This window comes from Schistocerca nitens, chromosome 4 (assembly GCF_023898315.1).
Source record: "Schistocerca nitens isolate TAMUIC-IGC-003100 chromosome 4, iqSchNite1.1, whole genome shotgun sequence".
Lineage (NCBI taxonomy): Eukaryota > Metazoa > Arthropoda > Insecta > Orthoptera > Acrididae > Schistocerca > Schistocerca nitens.
In genome coordinates, this window is record NC_064617.1 from 931491548 (window position 1) to 931517466 (window position 25919).

At 37.7% G+C, this 25919-nt stretch overlaps 1 protein-coding gene across 1 annotated transcript in view; it reads left to right on the plus strand.

The window, feature by feature from the left end:
• LOC126253562 (protein bric-a-brac 1-like) overlaps window positions 1–25919 on the plus strand; it is a 257675-nt gene that overhangs the window by 113114 nt on the left and 118642 nt on the right. Inside the window, exons 3-4 of the mRNA XM_049954973.1 lie at window positions 3725–3889; window positions 23290–23805. Coding sequence (XP_049810930.1) covers window positions 3725–3889; window positions 23290–23805 — 681 coding nt within the window. The remainder of the gene's footprint in view (window positions 1–3724; window positions 3890–23289; window positions 23806–25919) is intronic.

Below are 25919 nucleotides of genomic sequence, written 5' to 3' on the forward strand. Positions count from 1 at the left end.
TCTGTGGGAGGCACTACGCGGATGATGAAGTAGTTCTTGATGCAGTACGACGTTGGCTCCGACATCGACCAGTGGAATGGTACCGTGCAGGCATACAGGCCCTCATTTCAAGGTGGCGTAAGGCCGTAGCATTGAATGGAGATTACGTTGAAAAATAGTGTTGTGTAGCTAAAAGATTGGGGAATAACCTGGTGTATTTCAATGCTGAATAAAACAACCCCTGTTTCAGAAAAAAAATGTGTTGCATTACTTATTAAACTGCCCTCGTATTAACAATATGCAGAAATACAGCGGGAGTGTCGTATCTCATGTGCAAACTTTTAGATTTAGTGACTATTGAGTATCTAAGGGTAGAATACTTGTGTTTGTCTCATGCCTGGTTCACTTAGTCATGTTACAGCCATAGTAAAAACACAGAAGAAGATTGTTAGAATAATATACACAGCTTGTCCCAAGAAACAATGCCACTCTCTCCTTGTCAACCTGAAAATACTTGGAGTTGTCAGCATCTGCATTGACACTTCCCCGGCAACTCCCAAAAATAATTTGTTCAGTTTTTTGTAACAGAGACCCATATTATGCTCAGTCCACAACCTTTTTCACATTTACAGTTAAGTTTCATGGTTGATTACTGAACCATTCATTTCATAAGCTATGAGTGTTCCATAATATAAGCCATATTAGTTTTTAAGAATACATCTGTTATAGTAGTCTTTTTTTTAAGAATTCTTTTGTTAAAAAATATTTTTTTTTAATTATAAAGGCTATTCTACTCTGTGGTCAGTGGGAAAGACAATTAGAACTGAAAATCTTCTACTGGGCAAATTGCTACGCCACTTCATCATACTTGTGACCTGATTGCCTTCTCTTTATTTATCCAATAGCATTTGACTTACACTCATCCCTAGACTACTACCTACCAGCAAGGTGTTCTTCCTCCCAGTTGTCTTTGTGTCTGACCTGCCTTTAAGTTACACATCTAACAGTGTGCTGCACCCTACTTTCTTCTCTATGTTGTGAGACTCCTCATATACTTTAGGCCAGATTTAGAAGTTTCACTAAATCACAAAGAAACCTCTTGAAATGAAACTTTTATTAATTTCTGAGAAAATGTCTCTCTGGAGTACAGCAGTTTATTATTTAAAGTTGAATATCCACAGTCACAACCACAGTAAACTTTTATTTTTATATTTATATATATAAGGTTACCAGTTTTGGTGTGTTTTGGCCATCTTCAGACCCACACCATAATGTAGATGGTGGATGTGAACTGAGCAGGCACTGCTCCTCTGCGAATGCTAACTACTCACATAGCAGTTAACATTCATGCAGGTGCTGCGCTAACTGCTACGTGAGTTGTTAGCATTTGTGGAGAAGCAGTGCCTGCTCAGTTCACAGCCACCATCTACATTATGGTGTGGGTTTGAAGATAGTGCAAAACAGATGAAAACTGTTAACCTTTTATAAATTAAAAAAGAAAGTTTATTGCAGTTGTGACTGTTTATATTCAATTAAAAAAATCTTTTATTATTCAAAATTAATTCAAATTTAAAGTTTAGCTATTTGTTTTTTACATAATCTTGTATGTTAGTGATACATTTCAGTCATCCTTTCATAAGTTTTTTAATGCAAAAACAAATAACAATGCCATTTTCAAAGAAAGTGCAAGAACTTGACTGAAATGATTTGGTACAAATGGTTAAATGGTTGTACTTCTGCATTGGTCGTGAAGTGCTCTCAACTGAGAGCTTCCTTGAGCAATCCAAACAGATGGAAGTCACACAATGGTAAGTCTGGTTGAAGGCTGTAACCCAAAGCATACTGGCCTTTGTTTGTTGGGCTATTGCTGCAATGTGAGTTTGGCATTGTCATGGTGGAGCAACACACTTCTGATCTAGTTTCTGTGCCTTTTTGAATGGTAGTCACCTTGAACTTGTTGACAGCAGTGGTCCCATGTTCCTGCAGGAAATAGACCACAAGAACAACATAGTCATGAGTGTATCATCAGAGAACCATATCTTGACTTCCATCTGCCTCCACATACTGATTTTCTTTGATTTAGGGGTTTTATCTCCTTTCTTGTTGCTGTTTATTCAACAACTTTAGAACCCAGTGAGCTGTCACTTATAGGAATCCCAACTCATTCTGGATAGTAATACTGCCATAACTGATTTGAAGTTTTAGGGACTTCAAGCCCAGTTAAGTGCTAATCTCCTTTGACAAGTTCACAAAAAGTGTTAATCTTCAGTGTAGTAATGCTTCTAATAGGAGCAATGCAAGTGGGCCTTCTTTCTTGAACTTCTGCACCATGCCTGCTATGAAAAGTTTATTTCCCAGAACTGTGAGGGGAGAAGGTGACTAATTTCAGCAACATTAATAATCCTGTTCACGAGAAAACTTATCTGTTGCACAACAAGAACAAAGTACTCTCTCTCTTTCTCTCTTTCTTTCACACATGTGAACGCACACTCGTTGCAGCAGTCTTTACATGGTCACAGACACAAACATTTCCCCATTTTTTTGTGGTCTCGGTTCAAAAAGTGTCATTTATATTTGATGTTCACTCATTTAGTGTTATGTAAAATGTCACTTGAACTCGGTTCCCTTATCATACCTTGCTTCTAATATTTTCCTAGTTCTTTCTTCAGAATGTCTAAGTCACATATTGTGGGATCTAATTAACCCTGAAGAGCAAAAATCTTTCTCATCTGACCAGCGATTATCTTCTCTGTTCATGTATAGTTTTGTGGGAATGCATCAGTGAGTTCTCTGTTGAATTTCCCCACACAGGTCACCAAGTGAAACATAACTCAAAACACTCACATCCCACACCATTTCTATCTATTCTGTGGTAACATTCTCATTTGTTAAAAGTTATAATATAAATTTACAACTAAAACTCAGATTAAAATAGTTATGGAAGCTTACAATAGAAGAACTTCTGCTATCAGAGAATTGTTAGTATTGGAGGGAAGAGTGTGAGTGTGAGTGTGAGTGTGAGTGCGAGCGTGTGTGTGTGTGTGTGTGTGTGTGTGTGTGTGTGTGTGGCCGGGGGGGGGGGGGGGGGGAATTGCAGATGGAGATGAGTACAGTAAGCAGGTTCAAATGGATGTGGGTTTCAGTAGTTATTCAGAGATGAAGAAGCTTGCACAGGATAGAGCAGCATGGAGAACTGCATCAAACCTATCTTCGTACTAAATACTACAGCAACAACAAGTCTTCACCATGTAACAGACTGTAATAGAACTGTTAACTGCCGCAAGGCTTGTGAGAAATCACTTTTGCATATTTTGTTGGTTCTTCAATCAGGACAGAGTGCTGCGTTCTGCAAGAAGTTTCCAGTTCAGTAGTAAACCAGCTTAGATACATGATATGAATATAATTGTTTTTCATGTTACTGGTTTTCTGAATGTAAAGACTTTTGAGAGTCGAGGAGTGCCAACTCCATCAGGTTTTATATATTTGTGACATATGTTTCATGAAAAGCTAAAGATTGGTTTCATTTTTTGTCCATCCCTCCCTCTAACCATCAGACCATGTGCTGATTGCCATGGAGGTCTTTTTACCCCTGCAGATGGATTATTACATTTGAGCTATGAATAAGATTAAAAATCAGCTGCAGATAAGAAGACAGCAGTTTAGGAAGTTAGTTCTGTGGGTGTAGTATTTTTTATACACTGTGTATACAGGATCCACTAATAAGATGCATTTGTTCTGGTTTCAGGTTGTCCTTTCGGCATGCTCATCATATTTTCAGAAGTTGCTGATGGAGAACCCATGCAAGCATCCCACAATTATTATGCCTCAAGATGTATGCTTTAGTGATCTCAAATTTATTATTGAATTTGTGTATCGTGGAGAGATTGATGTCTCACAAGCAGAGCTGCAGGTAACTTGCTTGCAAATCTCATGATAATATAATAATAATTCTAATAGTAACAATAAAATAAAGCTAGAGAAAACATCCATACTCAGGAGGTGGTGCCCAATTTAGATACAAATGAAAAGTGATAAAATACCTAATTTCATCCTGCATTTTTGGAGACAAGATCTGTGTTACTTTATCACCACCAAAAGCCAATATCCATTGTGGCTCAAAGGCGCTACAGACTGCGGCTGACAATCACCACAAGGGGCGTGTGCAGCAAGTCATGTGGACTGAACCTCTTGCGGCAACAGGACCAAGCAGGGAGCCACGATTCAGTCTAGTACAATCTGTTAAATGACCTGCTATCAGTCACAGCATTCTGCTTACTGGATTTCGAATCTGCATTGTACCAGAATATGTTCCCATTACTGACTTTCGCTTAATGTTCTGCTCTCAGTGAACTTCACTTTATGTATTACATGACCATGTTGGGAGCTGACAGAAAAGTGGCTACCATGTCTTGTCCTATCATGCTTTCAGTGACATGTTCACAATCATTCGGAAGTTTGATAACAACAACAACAGCAGCAGCAGTTTGCACTTAAAGAGGAACACCACCAGCAACTGCCGTCACTGCAACGGTAGCAGTACAAGGAACAACAGCAAGAACAGCACCTTTCTCTCCGGCAGTTCATGTCTTAACAGTAACAGAGATGTCAGTCCACGGGAGCAGTGTAGAAATTGATGCCATTTTCGGACCATAGGGCTTTGTCTTTCCATGATGTGTGTGCTCTGGTAACTGATTACTATAGTCATCATATGCACCTCGTTGCAGTTGGGCTACAGTTTAATCAGTGCCATAATGATATGATTGTGCACCTTCCTCCTGACAGATGGTCACAGCAAAAACTTTGACTATGTCTGATCCTAGTGTTGGTAAATTGTATAAAACTGCTGGAGCTTCTGGAGCTCAGCATGCTTTTACAAATGAAATTAAAGTACCAAAAGTAGTTTCCTGTCATTCTGACCAGCAAGCAACTGATAATTCTGACTCCTCATGTTCTTTTTCTGCCATTAAAGTCTCACAAGAGTTCACAGGTAATCCAGATGGAAGGTGTCTCGTGGAGGGCTTAAGTACATCAATCATTCTGCCCCACCCCCTCACTGTCAAGTGGCCTTCCTTGGAGTAGTACCTCTGGACATTTGAAACTGAATGCCATGTCTGTTCAAAAAATTACCGAACATTTGTAATTTGTCACCAATAGTGTGTTGTAGTGGAATGTGGTTGGCATCCCTACACACTCTTGTGTTTAAAGTGTAATTGCCAGAAGTTTCATTGTTATATGTCTTAGTTATTGTTCAGCGCTTTATTGAGTAGGACATTGTGTCCCACATTTTGTGAATTTCGACATGGCACGGTTAGAGGAGCAATGTGTCTGTATTAAATGTTGTGTGTGTAGGCAGGAAGCCTACAACGATGAATGTTTAAACCATACTTGGTGTTACGAATGGTTCACATGGCTTAAAAATAGCCAGAAGGAAGTTAAAAATGATCCTCATTCAAGACTCCCTTCAATGTCTACCGATGATGCTCATGTCAGGAACATCAATGAAATTGTGTGTGCTGATCAAAGACTGACTGTCCAAGAGATTGCAGAAGAAGGTAACATTTCAGTTGGATCATGTCATGAAATCCTGACACAGCACCTTGGAATGCATCAAGTTGCTGCCAAGTTTGTCTACGGCTCGTGACTCAAGACAAAAAAGACGTTTGCCACGCAATCTGTGAAGAGCTTTCGGATTCCGCAAACAAGATCAAGATGTTCCTATAGAGAATCATAACTCAAGGTGAGATGTGGGTCTATGGTTATGATGTTGAGACCAGGGATCATCCTTCAAATTCGGTCACGAAAGGTTCTCCAAGACCAAATAAAAGCTTGTCAGGTTAGGTCAAATGTCAAAGCCACACTGATAGTTTTCTTTGACTTTGAAGGATAAGTTCATAATGAATTTGTGCCACAGGGACAAACTATCAATCGATGGTACTATCGGGACATGTTTCGACGGCTGCAAGAAAATGTGAGAAGGAAATGGCCTGAAATGTGGCGAAGACAATTCATGGCTTTTGCATCATGATAACACACTTGCACATTCATTCCTTTTGGTCTGTGACTGTTGCACATAGGTATGCTTGGATAACTTACTATATTGGTGACACCTGCTAAAAGAAGTAATTCTGCTTGTTTTGTATTAGATGGTAGATGGTTTACACACAGGAGGAACAATGTCAGATCCATGAACTGTGTGATTTCCCCTCAGTCAGAGATCTTCCTTGGTTACATTTGTTGAATTACCAAGTACAACTTTCTGCATTCGTTCAGTTAGAAATGAATATTTGTTGGCTATACCATTAATTCCCTAAAACCTCAGTTCATCAAGGAGTAGGAGGATATTGTGGTTCACACAGCCAAATGCTTTAGGTAGGTTACATAAAATACCAACTGGTGCTATTTTGTTATTCAATGCTTGTCAAATTTGGTGAGTGTACTCGTAGATGACATTCCCAGTAGAGCAGCTCTTCTGAAATCGAAAGTGTGAATTTGAGTATATTATTGTTGCTCATGTGGGCTACTGTTCTATAATGCATCAGTTTTTCAAAAATTTTGGAAAATGGTGTCAGTAGTGAAGCAGGTAAGTAGTTACTGATATGTCTCCTATCACCTCTCTTATAGAGGGGCTGAAAATCGCAAATTTCATGAACGATCGCAAATTTCAACTTCTCTGGTAAAGTGCCTGGAGTAAGTGATTCATTAAGTATTTGATAAAAGGCAGAACTTATTATATGGGAACAAATCTTTAGTACTCTGTTGGAAATAACACACACACACACACACACACACTTTTTTTTCCAGAGGGAGAACTTGATGATACATTCATATGATTGAATTTTATGATAGTTGCTTTTTCAACTTGCTACTGTGCTTTGTCTCTTGAACAGTTTTTTTTTTACCATATTTAAGAAATGATTATTGAACAAATTTACAACATGTGACCCATCATTTACAGTCCTTCCATTTAAGTCAGTAGTGATACTATCCTATTCTTTGGCTGATTTTCCTGTCTTTTGTTTCACTTCATTCCACATAGCCTTAAGGCTTTGCCAGAATTACTGATTTTTGACATGCAGTAGAGTCCTGTTAATCCGAACTAATTGGGACTGGACTTTGTTCGGATTACCTATTTGTTCAGATTAGCCGGAATTGCAGTGACAAGTTTCTACAGTGAAGTATACCAAGCAGGCAAGTAGGTACACCATGGTAACAAATGGGAACAAGTGTGGGAACAATGGCTCACTCTCACTCACTCCCTGTCCTTATTGTTGTGCATTGTTGAGATGGTAAACGGAAACATACAACATTTACTCTCAAAGAAAAACTGAATGCTTTGAAGCTGATAGAATGTATCTAGAATGGCAACGGAACTGGGTGTTGGTAAAGCAACCTTTTGTGATTGGGAGAAGAACCAAGTGAAGCTTGAACAATCCTGTGCAACGTCTTTGGGAAAAACACTCGAAATTCTGCATACTTTGAAATAGTCCTAGTACAATAAAGTGGATGAAGCTCTTTTCCCTAGGTTTACGCAAGAAAGAGAAAGGGGGACTCCTTTGAATGGAGCACTAGTTCAGTAGAAGGCTGTTTACCTGAACAAGTTAACGAATGGAGCGGAGTCTTTTAGTGCGAGTATGGGTTGGTTGGACATATTCCAAAAAACTTCATGGAATCAGTCAGCTAACAATTACTGGAGAGAAGCTTTCTTCTGACCGTGATGCAGTGAAGGAATACTTGGGTGTGTTTGAAAAAATGAGAGAGGGGACAGTATTCTCCCCAACAAATTTATAATGCTGACGAGGCTGGCCTTAATTTTAGGGCATTGCCAACAAAAAGCCTGGCATCAAAAGCAGAAGACTATGCGCCTGGTTTTAAAATGTGTGACTTTATTAGTGTACAGCAACGCTGCTGGTAATTGCAAGCTGCCTTTAATGCTGATCGGCAAATCTGCTAGGCCCAGAGCTTTTAAAAACTGCAACATGAAGTTCCTGCTCGTATATTGTCGCAACCAGAAAAAAGCATGGATGGATGGTATCTGTTCAAAGAATGGTTTCGCGGCCGGTTTGTTCCCTCTGTTCAACGGTTTTCTAAGGAAAACCATTTGTGTGCCGCCCCCCCCCCCCCCTCCCGTGCAATCTTTGATTGATAATGCACCATCTCACCCCAACTCTGAGGAATTATGCAATGGAGAAATTGTGGCGAAGTTTTTGTCGCCGAATGTCACATCACTTCTACAGCCGATGGACCAGGGTGTACTGCAAACAGTAAAACTGATTTACAGAAAACAATTTTTAAGAATGCTGAGCCAAGATGATAGCATTCCTTTTGTGGACAAAATAAAAAAGACCAATGTGAAGGATGTTGTTTATTGGGCTGCTGAGGCATGGCAGAATATTTCAGAAAATACTCTGAGATAATTGTGGAGAAAACTGTGGACATCTCTTGAATTTCAGGACAACCTAGTTAAAAATGAAGAGGAAAATCTACTACAAATGATACAGATAATCCCTGGATGTGAAGAAGCTAGTGAAGGAGGTGTAGATGAGTGGATGGTAGCAGATGGGGCATGTGTGGAGAACCTTACTGACACTGATTTAGTTGTTGCTGTGACTCAAGACCAGGAAGAAGTGGACTGCTGTGATGGAAGTGACAATGAGCCTGAAAGCGACAAAGGAGAGCTGGTGTCACACAGTGGCACAGCAGAATCCCTGGACCTCACGCTACGTTATTTGGAGCAACAGCCCACTGCTACACCTGCTGATTTGATGTTTATGAGACAATGGCGAAACTATGCGTTATATAACAGACTGTCTTCATTATGCCAGAAAACAATGACTGAGTTTTGTCATCTAAAATGTAGGGATAAAATGTCCGCTGTATTTTACTAAGTTTGACAGCTTTTATTTCATTGTTATGCATTGTTTATACCTAATGTTTTCTTGCCAATTTTTCTAATACATGTGTACTGTACTGTGTACATTAAAACAGTGTGTATGTACAGCAGTTTACCGTACAGTTTTCCATACTTAGACTAACATTTTTCATGTTCGGATTACCGGGACTCTGCTGTAATGTGCATGCTCCTTGATTTTTTTAATAACTAATAAGTCTTTATATGTTGTTATTCTGTAATTTACATGACTATTAGAATTCTTCACTGAAAGGTTTAGCGTGCTTTGATTTCAAACATTTTTATTTCTTTCAACAGTCATTTTTCATCAACTGATCTACATGTCATTATTATTTGACATTGTCATTTTTTCTTTCACAAGAAATTGTGGTGAACAGATATTTCAGTTGTTTATCTCTGTTATTTTCTGCATACACATTTGTTATACAAATTTAAACATTACTATTGTATTTATATTACACAAGAATGAATAAACCCCACTGACTTGTCCTGTTAAGGGCAAGGAAGTGACCATAGTATTTTTGCAAAGTGATAGCATGGTTAGTTTTTGTTTAAGTGTCTCACTTCTATCGAGGAAACAAAAGACACCACAAATTAACAGTGCTAATCATTGTTTCTTTTTATTAACACTTGAATCAGTGATGTAATAAACAAGATATATTGAACATTGTAACAAGTCTGGATTTTTTTGTGTTGCAATATACAGTGTGTTACAAAATATACTGACAGAATTTTGCTGTGTAAATAGAAGATAAAAGGAAACACTTTTTTATCTGATAAAAATGTCACATGTACAATTTTCCCTGCTAGTTGTCCATGAAGGTTTTGATGCTAGTGACATTCAGAGATAGTGTTCAAACTACCTTGTTGAGACATTACAGGCAATGTCATATGTTTACATTTATGCACAACTGTACACTATTTTGCTGCTATTTTACTGATCAGTTAAGTGTTTTTTTAAGTATACATTACAGAAACTGAAAGAACAATGAAAATTTTCTACAAAGATTTTTGTAGGGATTGTCCTTTCTGGAGTAATTATGGGTGCTGATTCTTTTGGAGATACTTAAGATTGGTGTTTTACCTCTTCATAGTGTGGTCCTCCAGCCTCAGTAATTTAATCGTGGTCTGCCAAAATGAATCTTGCGTTGTTTCCGTTTGGCTTGGAGTCTGCAGTGTAATGTACATTTTCGCCCAGCCTTCTGTGTCTTTTATCCACTAGAAATCCTTTTCTTGTATCGAATTGATATAGATATTAATTGAATAACTTTTTTGTTCATAAAGACTCATGTATTTATAAGTAAAGTTTCTATTACATATCATTTATATGTCTGATTTATTCAACATTCTCCACCAAAAACTCAAATAGACAGAAGAGGTAGTAACTAAAAAAAATTGAATGTAACCTAATATTGGACTTCAAAGACATTATGTTTTCTTAGTTCACATTGCTATGTACAATTTGCTGTAAGTGGTTGGAAGATAATAAAATTTATCATAAAAAAAAGAAAAAAAATCTTTCTTGTCTCCTCTTTTCTAGATGCCCTGAAAGTGTGCATCGATCATTTCAGTTCCTTCAAAGATGCTATACAATAGAGGTATTATAACATTGTCAATACGATGAAAAACCACCCAAAGTTGTAAATTTCACTTTTTTCATCACTCTGTGGCTAGTTTTGGTCCGGGGCCCATTTTCAAATCATTGTAACATAGTCAAAAATGGTATTTTCAAAAATGCAAAAACCATGTCAGAAATGAGCAAACAGTTACAGCGCATACAGATAACTGTGCTGTAGCTGTTTATTTGCACGTTTTTGACATGTTTTAGCATTTTTGGAAATAGCATTTTTCACTATGTTATGATGATTTGAAAGTGGGTCCTGGTCTGAAACTAATCGTCAAGTGAATAAAAAGTGAAATTTGCAACTTTGGCTTGTTTTTTGTCATACTGATTAACAGAAGTTGCTAACCCACAGCTATTCCAGCATACTGGAAGTTCGTAATTATAACATTGTACCATGAAAATCACATTTTACATTTATGCCTTCTTACATTCCAAAAATCTTTTCATATGGTAAGAAAAAAATATTTTTTGTGTCAAACAAGATTATTTCTACATTCTCCCTTTTATGTCTTATCAGATTTGCATAGTTATCCAGGAATTTACTCCTATATTGTTGGAGCAGTGGAAGCCAATTACTTGTTGTTTTCTCACTAGTCATGGGTTAGCCCTTTCTATAATTAAAACTTAAATCTTAAGAGTATTATTTTGCAAATCACATTTACACATTTCATAATTACATAAGTTGTCTTGTGTTTGCTGTCATATTTACAAGTCTGGTAATTGCAAAAGATTGTCACCCTTTTTCTTGATTAGGCATTATCGTATTAATTTGTCGTCCATCTTTCATTAATGAATATCTTTATCAGCTTATTTGTCTGCATTGACTTTATGTGATATTGTATTTCCTCTTTTCGGGCATCATTTTTCAACTTCATCTATGTATGTCATATGTTGCATTATACATTTCTCACACCCAGACCTACAGATGTCAGATACTCAGATCTGTACCAAATGTTGCATGTTGAGAGTATAAACGAAAACTCCGATCTGGTTTGTACTATGTGCTGTCCTCCAGCGGAACAGCCATAAACGTTAAATAAAAATAACAGCAGAACTACCAGAGCATAGGAAACATGTATATTTGAGCAATTATTGTGTATAGTTTCTGTGGGTGTGTTGGTAGAGCGTTAGGTCGTCATATGAACGGTCCTGGGTTCAAATCCAAATGAGGCAAATGGGGAAGTGTTATATGGGACAACATGTTTATGACATGTAAAAGGGAGTTTACAGCAATGTCATCTTTACAGTCTGCTTTCACTTTATTTCTTTTAAACTAGTAAACCTATATAGTACATTTGTAGTTTCACGGAATATACAATCAGAACATAAAAATAAAGAAACAATTGCATCACATGTGCAGAAGTAATAATAGTAATACACATAGTAGTAGTAATAATGAACTTTCGTACACCAAGCTCATTTGATGAATCCCACATTTGCACATTCACCTTGTATATTGCAGAATAAAAGCTTGTTTCCAAAAAAGAACTTTGTCGAAGTTTCAAAGGGCCTGGGTTAATTAATGAGTTCAGCCATAATCCACATGTGACAGTGAGAGTTATAGAAACATGGAGAACACAGCTGATTGTAAGTGAGGGACTACAGCTTAAGAAGATTATTCCATTGTTGTAGACTAATTTCTTCTGAAGGACCTCGAGCAGCATCAGATTTTTTATGAATCTTATGCTTGTACATTCTGAAGAAATGAAGAGCAAAGGGTTGAAAATGGAGGTTGTTTTTGGTGGAATTAAGTGAATTTAGATTTTGTCTTCAGGTAGTTTATTTTGTATGTGTAGGTCACAAAGAACACTAGTGTCTGTGTAGGGCCTGTAAGAATCCAGTATTAGCATAAGTTTCTCTCCACTGATTTATTCTACTATTGCTTCTTGTAGAAATGCCCTGAACAGTTCTTTGGTCATTTTTCCGGAGGAATGAGAGTGGACGATTAAATTTGGTGCTGTGAATGTGGACTGACGTGTATGAGTACTCAGAGTGAGACCCTTGAAGGACATTAAACAGTTTTGGAGCACATTTACACATCTGTGAAAGCAATGGATTAACTGCATACATATGGGTTGTTGTGTGAATGGAATGTATAGCCCCTACAATACCTTTAGAACCTCTAGTTGCAGGAGTGCGGACCACAGACATCTTGTTGAATCGACTTTTGTCAGCATTGTAGATTTTTGCATACGTGTAGGGTGTCATGAGTGCACAAGTTGCTTGTTGCCAGTCCTCTACTATTTTTCTGGATGTTGTTTCTGTTATGGTACATTTTCACTGTAACAGAAGATTTGACTTTACAGCTTACAGTATTGTTTTTACACTTTCAGCACAAGACTTAACATTCACTGGTATCAATCTTGGAAAATTTAAGTGTCTTGCTTTTGTTTTGCCCGAACACGTCGAACTTTCTGGCGGCCGTGTTTGAAGGTCTCCGTCACATGCATTATAATATGCTTGTATTTCTTCTTCTTCTTCTTCACAGACATTAAATCTCCTCTTTCCCACCGACATTTCCATTCATACACCATGCAAGACATTTTGTACAAAATCTGTTTTTCATTGCAGACATTGTGCGATGTGTAAATGTTTGGGTTGACTTCGGCTGATTTTTGACATTAAGCCAATATTTGAGCATTTCCATTTTCTCTTGTCTTGAGTAAAACACTGCCCTTTTCTCCATCTGTGGCATTACATCATTTCCATCTTTGAGGACCCTTCTGGTGATGACATCAAAGACATAGATTCTAGTCTATTCACTTGGTCACAAATGAATGATATTATTATTATTATTATTATTATTATTATTATTATTATTAATACTTCTGCATGTGTGATGCAATTGTTTCTTTATTCTATTGTCCCATTGTTTATGGTCAACTATTCTTTTAGTTCCTCTACATTCTACTGCTTTATGCTGAAAGTTTAAAGTTCTTCATTCAGGTATAAAAGTACTGCTTTTTCACCTACAGTATTGAACATATATGCCTTCTTTTGTTGCCATTTGTGTCATTGTCAGTGCAACCAGTTTTGATGTAGACTTCCTCAAAGAGGTCAGGTCTGTTTTCTGCCATTACGTCCAATATATTTCCATCATGGGTGGAGTTCTGAACTATCTGTTCTAGGTAGTTTTCAGAGAATGCGTTTAGTAATGTTTCACGGGATGTCTTGTCACACACACCACTAGCAAAACTAAAATTTTCCCAATTGATTGTTGGTTGATTGAAGTGATGATTACAGTGTGCTTGGGGAACTAACAGTTTTTTGTTACATCATGAGACGATTCTTGTGGGTGATAGAAGAATCCAGTTACCATTTTATGCCCATACCTGATATTGAGTCTTGCCCAGACGATCTCGCATGCAGTTTAATTTTTATCTCAGTGGATTATAATTTCTTGTTACTGCGAGAAGTACATCCTCTATTTCCCATTAGCCCATCAACGCTTATGCTTCTGAGTCTTTTACACCTGTCAGCCTGTGACATAAATGCAGTCTTACAGTTGAGTAGCTCATGTTCCTTGACACATTCACAAAATTGATCAAACTCTCTCCTTGACATAGAGTACTCTTATAATAGATAACACTTAGTATTGCAGATCATGCTTGTATTAAATTAATAAGAAAATCCTAGAATCTTTTGTAAAACATAAGGCAAAAAAAATTGCAAGTTCCCAGACATGAATGTGCTACTTCATCCTCTCGTGGAATGTGAAAGCATTTGTGGATGAGTATCTGGTAAAGTTTAGTGACATCACAGCATGGAAATTCATGTTCAACTACATTAGAAAATGTGAAAGGAAGAATCTACCAGGTCAAATTTTTGGCTTGCGGTGAGGAACATGGTCCGTGGGATGCGATACTGCCTTTACTTCACAAGTAGAACTTAGGAGATGCCATATTGGACTAAGCCATATGGAGTTGAAAATGAGAAGCATCAAATAAGAGCAGCCTTTAACTACCGATATTTTGTTTCCTGTCATTTGATTGTAACAGATCATGTTAGAAAAGAAACACATGATCAAAGTATCCTCTACCTTCCAATGATTTGAAGCTGCTTACGTTCATAGGGGGAGTATACTACAAGACAAATTAGGCAAAAAATTCAGTGTGCAAAGTATTGTAAAATTAAGGAAGTTGTGAAAAACGCAGACAAATTAACTGATAACATCTTCGTCAACAATACTTTAATCATTATTGGTGGCACAAATGACACTGATAAACCTCTGAAAAAATTGCAGAGGAACATGAAAGCTTCTTTGGAATACATACTTAAACTCACGCGAAAAACAAATGTAATAATTCACCCAATACTGGTTAGACATGACGCACAAGGTCTAAATGGAAAAATCAAAGCTGCAAACCACATTATGTTAGAAAAAATCCACAATGCCGCCGTGTGTAGGAAGAGATTGTCTGTGAATTTCGAAATCGAACGCCTGAAAAGAAAAGAATATACAACTCATGGTTTACATCTAAACAAACAAGGAAAGATTCCCATTTGTAATAGGCTTGCTCCTTTCATACACATGACGAAAACTGGAAAATCAGGTACCAGCACAGGAAAAAAGCATACGCAAATGGAAAATCAAATAGAAAGTGCCAGTCTCGAAGTGAAAAAGCCATCCATGAAAAAACAGACTATTATGGACCATTTTATAACAAAATATAAGCCCAATGAAAGTCATAACAACACACTTACTAGATCGAACTTCAAGCTATCAAATGCAGCAACAAGGCAGTCATTAATCGACAGATGAGTGAAAAAGGACAGAAAAAAATTGAAAATTGGGAACATTTCAACAGAAGAAAGGCAGGAACCCACAAACGGTGAACCAGCAAGCCACACGGCAACCACCATGGATACCATCCCTGGAAAACATGAGGATTTTTTACCACTAAGTACACTTGCTCAAGTAGTGAGGTAAGTGGTCAAGCAAGGAATGATTCCCTCGCTGTCCCTAATTTTAAATTACTCCATCAAAATGTTCAGTCACTTTCGAATAAATTAAATGAAATAGAAATAATATTAAATGATCTAGATGATATTTCTGTACTATGCTTTACAAAACACTGGCTCAAACAAGATACGTTAGAGCAAACATACCTTCCTCAGTTCAAACTTGCAAGCATGTTTTGTAGGAAAATATCGAGTCATGGGGGTACTTGTATATATGTTAAAGAAAATATTGAATTCAATAGTGTAACTAAATAACATAAACTGTCCTGTGGAAAAGATATAGAACACTCTGTTGCTGAACTACCAAGGCAAAATATAGTTATTATTTGGGAGAGACAAAAAATGTTTTACAATCACGTGAAGGAACTCTTGGAAGAAATTCACTCTCCCAAGAAAAATATAATTATATGTGGTGACTTTAATATTGTTGTTGTTGTTGTTGTTGTTGTTGTTGTGGTCTTCAGTCCTGAGACTGGTTTGATGCAGCTCTCCATGCTACTCTATCCTGTGCAAGCTTCTTCATCTCCCAGTACCTACCGCTACCTACATCCTTCTGAATCTGCTTAGTGTATTGATCTCTTGGTCTCCCTCTACAATTTTTACCCTCCACGCTGCCCTCCAATGCTAAATTTGTGATCCCTTGATGCCTCAAAACATGTCCTACCAACCGATCCCTTCTTCTAGTCAAGTTGTGCCACAAACTTCTCTTCTCCCCAATCCTATTCAATACCTCCTCATTAGTTACGTGATCTACCCACCTTATCTTCAGCATTCTTCTGTAGCACCACATTTCGAAAGCTTCTATTCTCTTCTTGTCCAAACTGGTTATCGTCCATGTTTCACATCCATACATGGCTACACTCCATACAAATACTTTCAGAAACGACATCCTGACACTTAAATCTATACTCGATGTTAACAAATTTCTCTTCTTCAGAAACGATTTCCTTGCCATTGCCAGTCTACATTTTATATCCTCTCTACTTCGACCATCATCAGTTATTTTGCTCCCTAAATAGCAAAACTCCTTTACTACTTTAAGTGTCTCATATCCTAATCTAATCCCCTCAGCATCACCCGATTTAATTTGACCACATTCCATTATCCTCGTTTTGCTTTTGTTGGTGTTCATCTTATATACTCCTTTCAAGACACTGTCCATTCCGTTCAACTGCTCTTCCAAGTCTTTTGCTGTCTCTGACAGAACTACAATGTCATCGGCGAACCTCAAAGTTTTTACTTCTTCTCCATGAATTTTAATACCTACTCCGAATTTTTCTTTTGTTTCCTTTACTGCTTGCTCAATATACAGATTGAATAACATCGGGGAGAGGCTACAACCCTGTCTCACTCCTTTCCCAACCACTGCTTCCCTTTCATGCCCCTCGACTCTTATAACTGCCATCTGGTTTCTGTACAAATTGTAAATAGCCTTTCGCTCCCTGTATTTTACCCCTTCCACCTTCAGAATTTGAAAGAGAGTATTCCAGTTAACGTTGTCAAAAGCTTTCTCTAAGTCTACAACTGCTATAAACGTAGGTTTGCCTTTTCTTAATCTTTCTTCTAAGATAAGTCGTAAGGTTAGTATTGCCTCACGTGTTCCAACATTTCTACAGAATCCAAACTGATCTTCCCCGAGGTCCGCTTCTACCAGTTTTTCCATTCGTCTGTAAAGAATTCGCGTTAGTATTTTGCAGCTGTGACTTATTAAACTGATAGTTCGGTAATGTGGGTATTTCGCCTGTCTCATACATCTTGCTCACCAGATGGTAGAGTTTTGTCACAACTGGCTCTCCCAAGGCCATCAGTAGTTCAAATGGAATGTTGTCTACACCCGGGGCCTTGTTTCGACTCAGGTCTTTCAGTGCTCTGTCAAACTCTTCTCGCAGTATCTTATCTCCCATTTCATCTTCATCTACATCCTCTTCCATTTCCATAATATTGTCCTCAAGTACATCGCCCTTCTATAAACCCTCTATATACTCCTTCCACCTTTCTGCCTTCCCTTCTTTGCTTAGAACTGGGTTGCCATCTGAGCTCTTGATAATCATACAAGTGGTTCTCTTCTCTCCAAAGTTCTCTTTAATTTTCCTGTAGGCAGTATCTATCTTACCCCTAGTGAGACAAGCCTCTACATCCTTACATTTGTCCTCTAGCCATCCCTGCTTAGCCATTTTGCACTTCCTGTCGATCTCATTTTTGAGACGTTTGTATTCCTTTTTGCCTGCTTCATTTACTGCATTTTTATATTTTCTCCTTTCATTAATTAAATTCAATATTTCTTCTGTTACCCAAGGATTTCTATTAGCCCTCGTCTTTTTACCTACTTGATCCTCTGCTGCCTTCACTACTTCATCCCTCAGAGCTACCCATTCTTCTTCTACTGTATTTCTTTCCCCCATTCCTGTCAATTGTTCCCTTATGCTCTCCCTGAAACTCTCTACAACCTCTGGTTCTTTCAGTTTATCCAGGTCCCATCTCGTTAAATTCCCACCTTTTTGCAGTTTCTTCAGTTTCAATCTGCAGTTCATAACCAATAGATTGTGGTCAGAATCCACATCTGCCCCTGGAAATGTCTTACAATTTAAAACCTGGTTCCTAAATCTCTGTTTTACCATTATATAATCTATGTGATGCCTTTTAGTATCTCCAGGATTCTTCCAGGTATACAACCTTCTTTTATGATTCTTGAACCAAGTGTTAGCTATGATTAAGTTATGCTCTGTGCAAAATTCTACAAGGCGGCTTCCTGTTTCATTTCTTCCCCCCAATCCATATTCACCTACTATGTTTCCTTCTCTCCCTTTTCCTACTGACGAATTCCAGTCACCCATGACTATTAAATTTTCGTCTCCCTTCACTACCTGAATAATTTCTTTTATCTCGTCATACATTTCATCAATTTCTTCATCATCTGCAGAGCTAGTTGGCATATAAACTTGTACTACAGTAGTAGGCATGGGCTTTGTGTCTATCTTGGCCACAGTAATGCGTTCACTATGCTGTTTGTAGTAGCTAACCCGCACTCTTATTTGTTTATTCATTATTAAACCTACTCCTGCATTACCCCTATTTGATTTTGTATTTATAACCCTGTAATCACCTGACCAAAAGTCTTGTTCCTCCTGCCACCGAACTTCACTAATTCCCACTATATCTAACTTTAACCTATCCATTTCCCTTTTTAAATTTTCTAACCTACCTGCCCGATTAAGGGATCTGACATTCCACGCTCCAATCCGTAGAATGCCAGTTTTCTTTCTCCTGATAACGACGTCCTCTTGAGTAGTCCCCGCCCGGAGATCCGAATGGGGGACTATTTTACCTCCGGAATATTTTACCCAAGAGGACGCCATCATCATTTAATCATACAGTAAAGCTGCATGTCCTCGGGAAAAATTACGGCTGTAGTTTCCCCTTGCTTTCAGCCGTTCGCAGTACCAGCACAGCAAGGCCGTTTTGGTTAATGTTACAAGGCCAGATCAGTCAATCATCCAGACTGTTGCCCCTGCAACTACTGAAAAGGCTGCTGCCCCTCTTCAGGAACCACATGTTTGTCTGGCCTCTCAACAGATACCCCTCCGTTGTGGTTGCACCTACGGTACGGCCATCTGTATCGCTGAGGCACGCAAGCCTCCCCACCAACGGCAAGGTCCATGGTTCATGGGGGGGACTTTAATATTAATTTCTCAAAATCCAATTAATTCAGAGATGACATTGTAAATTTACTACAATCGTTCAACATCAGTCCATCGGTAACTGAACTAACTTGAGAAACACTTACCTCTGCATCTATTATTGATCATATCTTGATAAATACGTCCAAATATGCCTATAACACACAAGTTGTAAACATCAGTTTTAGCGATCACTATGCTCAAATTCTTGCAATGAATGTTTCAGGACCCCAAATTCCCAGTCAAATACAACACACTGTAAGGAATTTCAGTATAAAAAATGTGGAATATTTTTGTTCTCTCCTAGAGGGTGAAAGTTGGAAAGATGTATATGATTGTAATGAGACCAATAAGAAATATAAGTTTATGGCTACATTCAAGCATTTTTTTTAATGGCTTTTCCCAAGAAAACAACTATGTTGAACTCTACTCAAAAAACAAACAAGTGGATTACAAAATGGATAAGGATATCATGTCAAAATAAAAGGAGAATGTGTGAGTACTTCAAGCATAATACCAGTCCTGACTTTATTGCATATTTCAAAAGATACAAAACAATACTAACATGAGTTATTTCAAAAGCAAAAAAACTAGAAAATGACCAAATATTATGTGATTCCAAGAATAAAACTAAAGCAACCTGGCAAATTATAAGGAAAGAAATGGGCACCAGGACAGATAATCACAGTAATATTGAGATGATTATGAATAAAAATAAACTAACTGACCCCAAACATGTTGCTAGTGCTTTCAACAATTATTTCTCAAATATAGCACAGCAGTTAATAAATACATACCATGACAAACAGCCAACCAATCACTCAGATCAAAAAATTCATTCAGACACATTATTCCTGTATTCACCAACACGTGAGGAACTGTCAAGAATCCTAAAACAATTACCTAATAAATATTAAGTATTAAAAGCAGTGGATGATAAACAATATGTATCTGGGATATATCTGGATCTAAGTAAAGCCTTTGATGTAATTGATCATGGCATTCTCTTGTGTAAATTAAGTAATTATGGAATTAGAGGCCAGTCTGAAAAGCGTATCCAGTTGTACCTCAGTAATCACAGCAGATTACAGAAATAAAACACCAAGATAGCGAAACACAAAAAATTTATAGTTTTTACAGTGATGAGCAGAAAATCAATTATTGAGTCCCACAAGGGTCAGTTCTAGGAAATGCCCTATTTCTGCTGTATGTAAATGATTTGGCTAGTAAAATACATTATGGAACCACTGTACTGCTTGTAGAAGGCACTAATATTCTAATTATATCACAGAATGAGGAAAATCTGCAGGAGGCTGCAGTATAAGTTATGCATACCATAACACACAGGTTCAAGACCAATAGGCTCATCATAAATTCTGAAAAAACTGTGGCAGTTAACTTTCATACCACACGAAACCTCCATCCTGCAAACCCTGTTTTCACTATCAAAGGAAAAAATGTGTTGAAGGTCAGTCATACAAAATTTCTAGGTGTACATGTTCAGGCAGATCTGAAGTCGGACGTACACCTAAACAATTTAAATAAGTGACTGAATTCACTAGCATGTGCTGTTAGGATCCTCACTCAAAATACAAGCTGCTCATCAGTGCTGACAATCAGTATCATTGCAGTATACGGTCGCTACTTATGTACAGAATAATTTTTGGGGGGAATTCCACAAATATTACAAAAACATTTAAAATATAGAAAAAGATTATCAGGGTGATAAAAAAATCTAAATGTAAGGGTTCCTGTAGACCCCTTTTTAAAACTCTGAAAATATTGCCACTGCCTTGCTTTTATATATATGAAATACTAATTTTCACAAAAGGGAGCATCTTAAAAAAGGAAAATATCTTCAAACACAACTATGATATACACTCATATGAAACTAGACAGAAGATGAAACTACACAGGAACATAGTAAATACAAACTTATGCAAAAGTGTATCATTCTGGAGCTATGTTATATTTTATAGTTCTTAGTACCAGGTTCCTTTACCTCTCTCTTGCAGTGTGTATTTATTTACTGAGCAACAACAGCTGTTTTTCTTCATTTTAATTCTTTTCATTTTTTAATCCTTCTGTTTATCACCTTGTACCTTGCAGAAAATGGCTACATATGTCTGTAGAATAACAACAACAACTGCACCCCACCCTCCCCTTTCGTTTCTTGCTTTTGCTAGTAGCTCCTACTAGTGCCAATCCGCAAACTGAACTGGTAAACTGGCCATTACACTTGAGAAGCAGGGAGAGGTTGTAGCAAACAGAGTACACTCCACTACTATTATGCACACACTGTGTGTCGTTACATACCACTGAATGAAGTGTCCATTTAGAACAAGGTCAGAAACAGAACATACAGTATTTCTCACCTTAGGTGTTCATGATGCTTCGCTTGCAGTATCCATAAAATTATCTTCCCTGTAGCTATCACTACATTTCACAGTGGAGTTTTTCATTTATCATCTGCCATTTGTCACAAATTATGCTACTGACTCTTTGTTTGAATATGTGCTGACTGATTTTAGTATGTTTTCAGTTTCCTCGTCTATCAGAGTACGATAGTCATCACTCGCTTTTTTGGTGTTATACTTAGCCTTTCAGGTCTTCTAATATCACAAGAGTAAAGGCTAATATTATAGCAGCAAAAGCAAACTGACAATGTGGTCTAGTGGTCAATGATTTTGACCATTAATATTGTGGCCTTGGGTTCAGTACTGGGCAACCACTTCAAAATTTTTCTCAGTTGAAAGGTCTGGAAGGAGATCTACTGAGCTGTGTGAAGCAAACTGAAAATCTACTTGTCAGTATTATGAAATGAATAGATTGCTACTCAGCATACAGCAGACATATTGAGTCGCTTATTTGTATAACAGTCTTTTTGTTGTGCCTATCTGCGACTCTACATCTCTACTATATAGTGAGAAGCAATCTATCCTTTTCATAATATTCTCATTTTCCATTGTTTGAAAAGCTACTTGAATATAAAAGCAGCAAAATTAATACACAAGTCAATAAAGTAGCATTAACACTAAAAGGCTTACATCGGACAAGGTGATAGATGAAGTTTGTTTATTAGCAACAAAAGTGTCAGCCATTCTTTATTTGTGTTAGAGTGTGAGATACTTGACATATTATGATTACAGATCTTATTCTTTGCAAGATTGCAGACCAATCCTATAGAATCAGCACTAGATGATATGGCAGCAGTAGGTAGGAAACCATTTTCTTGCAAAATTTAGTCAGTAGAATGAAGAGGGGAAGGTTGGTGTTCCTCATTTAATGCCATAGGTTTGACTTTCTGTATGTATTTTTAATATTTTTCTGTCCATTTCTACATGACAGTCCACAAGTTTCTCTGTTACAGTCATAGAGGAGAAATGACCATGAAACAAAATTATGTATTCACAGTAATGGAACGTTGCATGACGCTGTTGTTCAACAATACTTGTCAGATACTGTGACTTTTCAGCATGTATTTACAGTGTTGTGTGTTTGAAAAATAAATAGTGACTCACTTATTAAGACACCTTTTAAAATCAAATCCCGTAGATGGAACAATTTTTTCCCAATATTTTAGACACTGCTGCTTAATAATACATTTATCTATACCAACAGTGAAATAATTATTGTGTTCATTTTACTTGTTCTGTGTTGGGGCTCATACTAGAAAATTGTTCCACTCAGTATCATGTCAATCCTTCCGTAATTTGCACACCATTGACCTACTTAACTTTTCCTTGTCAACATTTGCTTGCTGGTGCCTCATCTGTTGGTATTATCTCACCATGTTGTTCTTGTTGTCAGTAAAATTAATGACATTAACAGCAGGTTCTCATGGCTTCCTGTAAAGGTATTTTCTGTGCTTGTCGCTCATGAATGCTTGTCATGCTCATACTATGAGCTAACAATGCACGCTGCTTTGAATTGGAATATGACTGTACCTAGTTGTGGGAGCAAGCTAGTTCCTGCAACAGCTGGGTTACCAATTCACCTTGCTGAGTAACACTTTAACCATTGCATTTTATAGGTCCTGTCTTTATGAAAGCTTTACTTCTATTTATAAATAACAATGTATGTTTATAAATAGTTGTGAGGACTATTTTGGTAACAGCCATTTGCTCTTTGCTTTGCAGTCTTTATTGAAAACAGCTGACCAACTAAAAATCAAAGGACTTTGTGAAGTACCAGATGGAAAAGAGGGTCCTGTGACCCCAATGCCTATTCTTTCTCGACGCTCTTTCACCAAATTACGACGTCTCACAGGCATAAAAAGACAGCGGCAACCTGAACCTCTGCGTCGCAATATCTTCAAAGAATTTATCGATCAGCAGCATCAACAACCTCAGCAGCACCCGCATCAACACCCACATCCACACCAGCAACAACTTCTGCAGCCTCAACAGCAACAGCAGCAGCAACAGCAAATCCACATTCACCAGCAGCCTCAACACCAGCATTTACAGCCAAACCCAATGGCAATCCAGCATCAGCTCCACCATCAGCATCAACAGCAAATGGAAATGACTGAATTGGGTGCCAACAGACCTCCCATGGGACCAGAATGTGTCACTGTTGCAACATCTACTGAAGATGATCATGAAAATTTACCTGTTGTGGTGCTTGAGAGTCGTATTCCACAGCAGCATCAGGTAAATTAATTAAGCTCAGCACTGTTTCCTCCCTTATGTTTCATGATGCATATTCTGTGTTGTAATTTCCAAAACTGTGTTTAGTTTGATGAGGCAAAACTGTTAAATGTAATATATCTTAAATGATTATAATCAAATTAGTTTTTCCACAAGTTGAAAAGAAAGTTGAGAAATGATAGACTGATTTCAGGAAGTAGTGTATAGATGCAGGGTGGTCTATGTTCAGTTCTGCTGCAATATTTCAATGTCTACATCTAGTAATTTATTTCAGCGAGCAGCATATCCCCTCAGGTTAATCTAGAAGAAGGTATTAGTGACCATAATGTCATTGTGGCTTTTATGTCAGTGGAAGTTACAAAAAAAGAGGGCAAAGAAGCAGTGTAGAGTTTTCTTGTTTGGGAAAGCAAATAAAAGTGTCATTAATGAATATCTTCATAGTCAGCTCCAAGCACTCACCACGGGACACAAAGATATTGAGCATCTTTGGTCGGAATTTAAATGTATTGTCCACATGTGCTAGAGAAGTATGTGCCTAGCAAAAATATAGGGAAGGGAAAGGACCACCTTGGTACGACAAACATATTAGGAAGTTGCTGAGAAAGCAGAGAATTTTACGCAGTCGTTTTAAATGTAGTCACTGCCCCGCTGACAAACAGAAATCGTGCGAAATGAAAGAAGCTGTCAAAAGGTCAATGAGAGATTCTTTTAATGAATTTGAAAGCAATATTTTATCTGCAGATTAAAAAAAATAACCCCAAAAAATTTTTGTTGTACGTAAAATCTATGAACGCTACAAATAATTCAATACCTTCTCTTGCTGACAGTACGGGTAATGTAATGGATGATAAACAGAAGGTCAAAATCCTAATCCTAGCTTTCAAAAACTCATTTACGATAGAGGACTGCAGCACCATTTCCCGTTTCAATTATCGAACAAACGCAAGGATGGCTGACATAGTGTTTAGACGACAGGAAGGCATCTGGCCCAAATGGTATCCCCTTAAGATTATATGTTGACTATACTACAAATATAGCACCATTCTTATCCATCATCTATCAGAGATCATTGGAACAGCAGAAAGTTCCATGGGACTGGAAGAAGGCCAGGGTCACAGCAATCTATAAAAAGGGTAGAAAATCGGATGCACTTAATTACCGGCTAATTTTACTGACATAAATTTGTTGTAGAATCGTGGAACATGTTTTGTGTTCAGACATAATAGCCTTTCTACACTCTGAGAATCTCATCTGCAGAAACCAACATGGTTTTAGGAAACAGCAGTCATGCGAGACTCAGCTGGCCCTCTTTGTGCATGATATACAACAGGCTCTAGATACCAGCTCCCAGGTTGTTATCATATTTCTCGACTTTCGAAAGGCATTCAACTCAGTTCCGCACTGTCACTTGCTCCAAAAAGTGCATGCTTACAGTCTATCCAGTGGCATATGCCATTGGATAGAAAGTTTCTAACAGACAGAGAGCAGTATGTCATCCTGAATGGAGTGCCTTCAGCAGAAACAAGCGCAACTTCAGGTGTGCCCCAGGGCAGAGTAATAGGTTTGCTGCTTTTTACGTTTTACATAAACAATCTGGTTTGTGGTATTGACAGCGGCATTAGACTGTTTGCCGGTGATGCTGTAGTCTACAGGAAAGTAGTATCACATGAAAGTTGTGAACAAATCAATGAGAATTTGCAGAAAATAAATGTGTGGTGTAATGACTGGCAGTTATCTCTCAACCTTAGTAAGTGTAACCTATTGTGTATAACAAAGCGAAAATCCCCATGAATGTATGAGTACAAAATAAATGCCCAGTCTTTGGAAGCGGTAGCATCCGTCAAGTATCTGGGTGTGACTATTCGAAATGATCTCAAATGAAATGATCAGATTACACAAGTAACGGGTCAGGTGAGCTCTAGATTGTGGTTAGTTGGTAGAATCCTGAAGTGATGCAATCCTTCAACAAAGGAAATTGCTTACAATAATTTAGTTCGTCCAGTCTTAGAGTATTGTTCATCTGTATGGGACCCGTACCAGTTGGGTCTGATTCAAGAGATTCCAAAGAAGAGCAGCAAGATTCATGACTGGTACATTTAGCCATCACAAGAGTATTA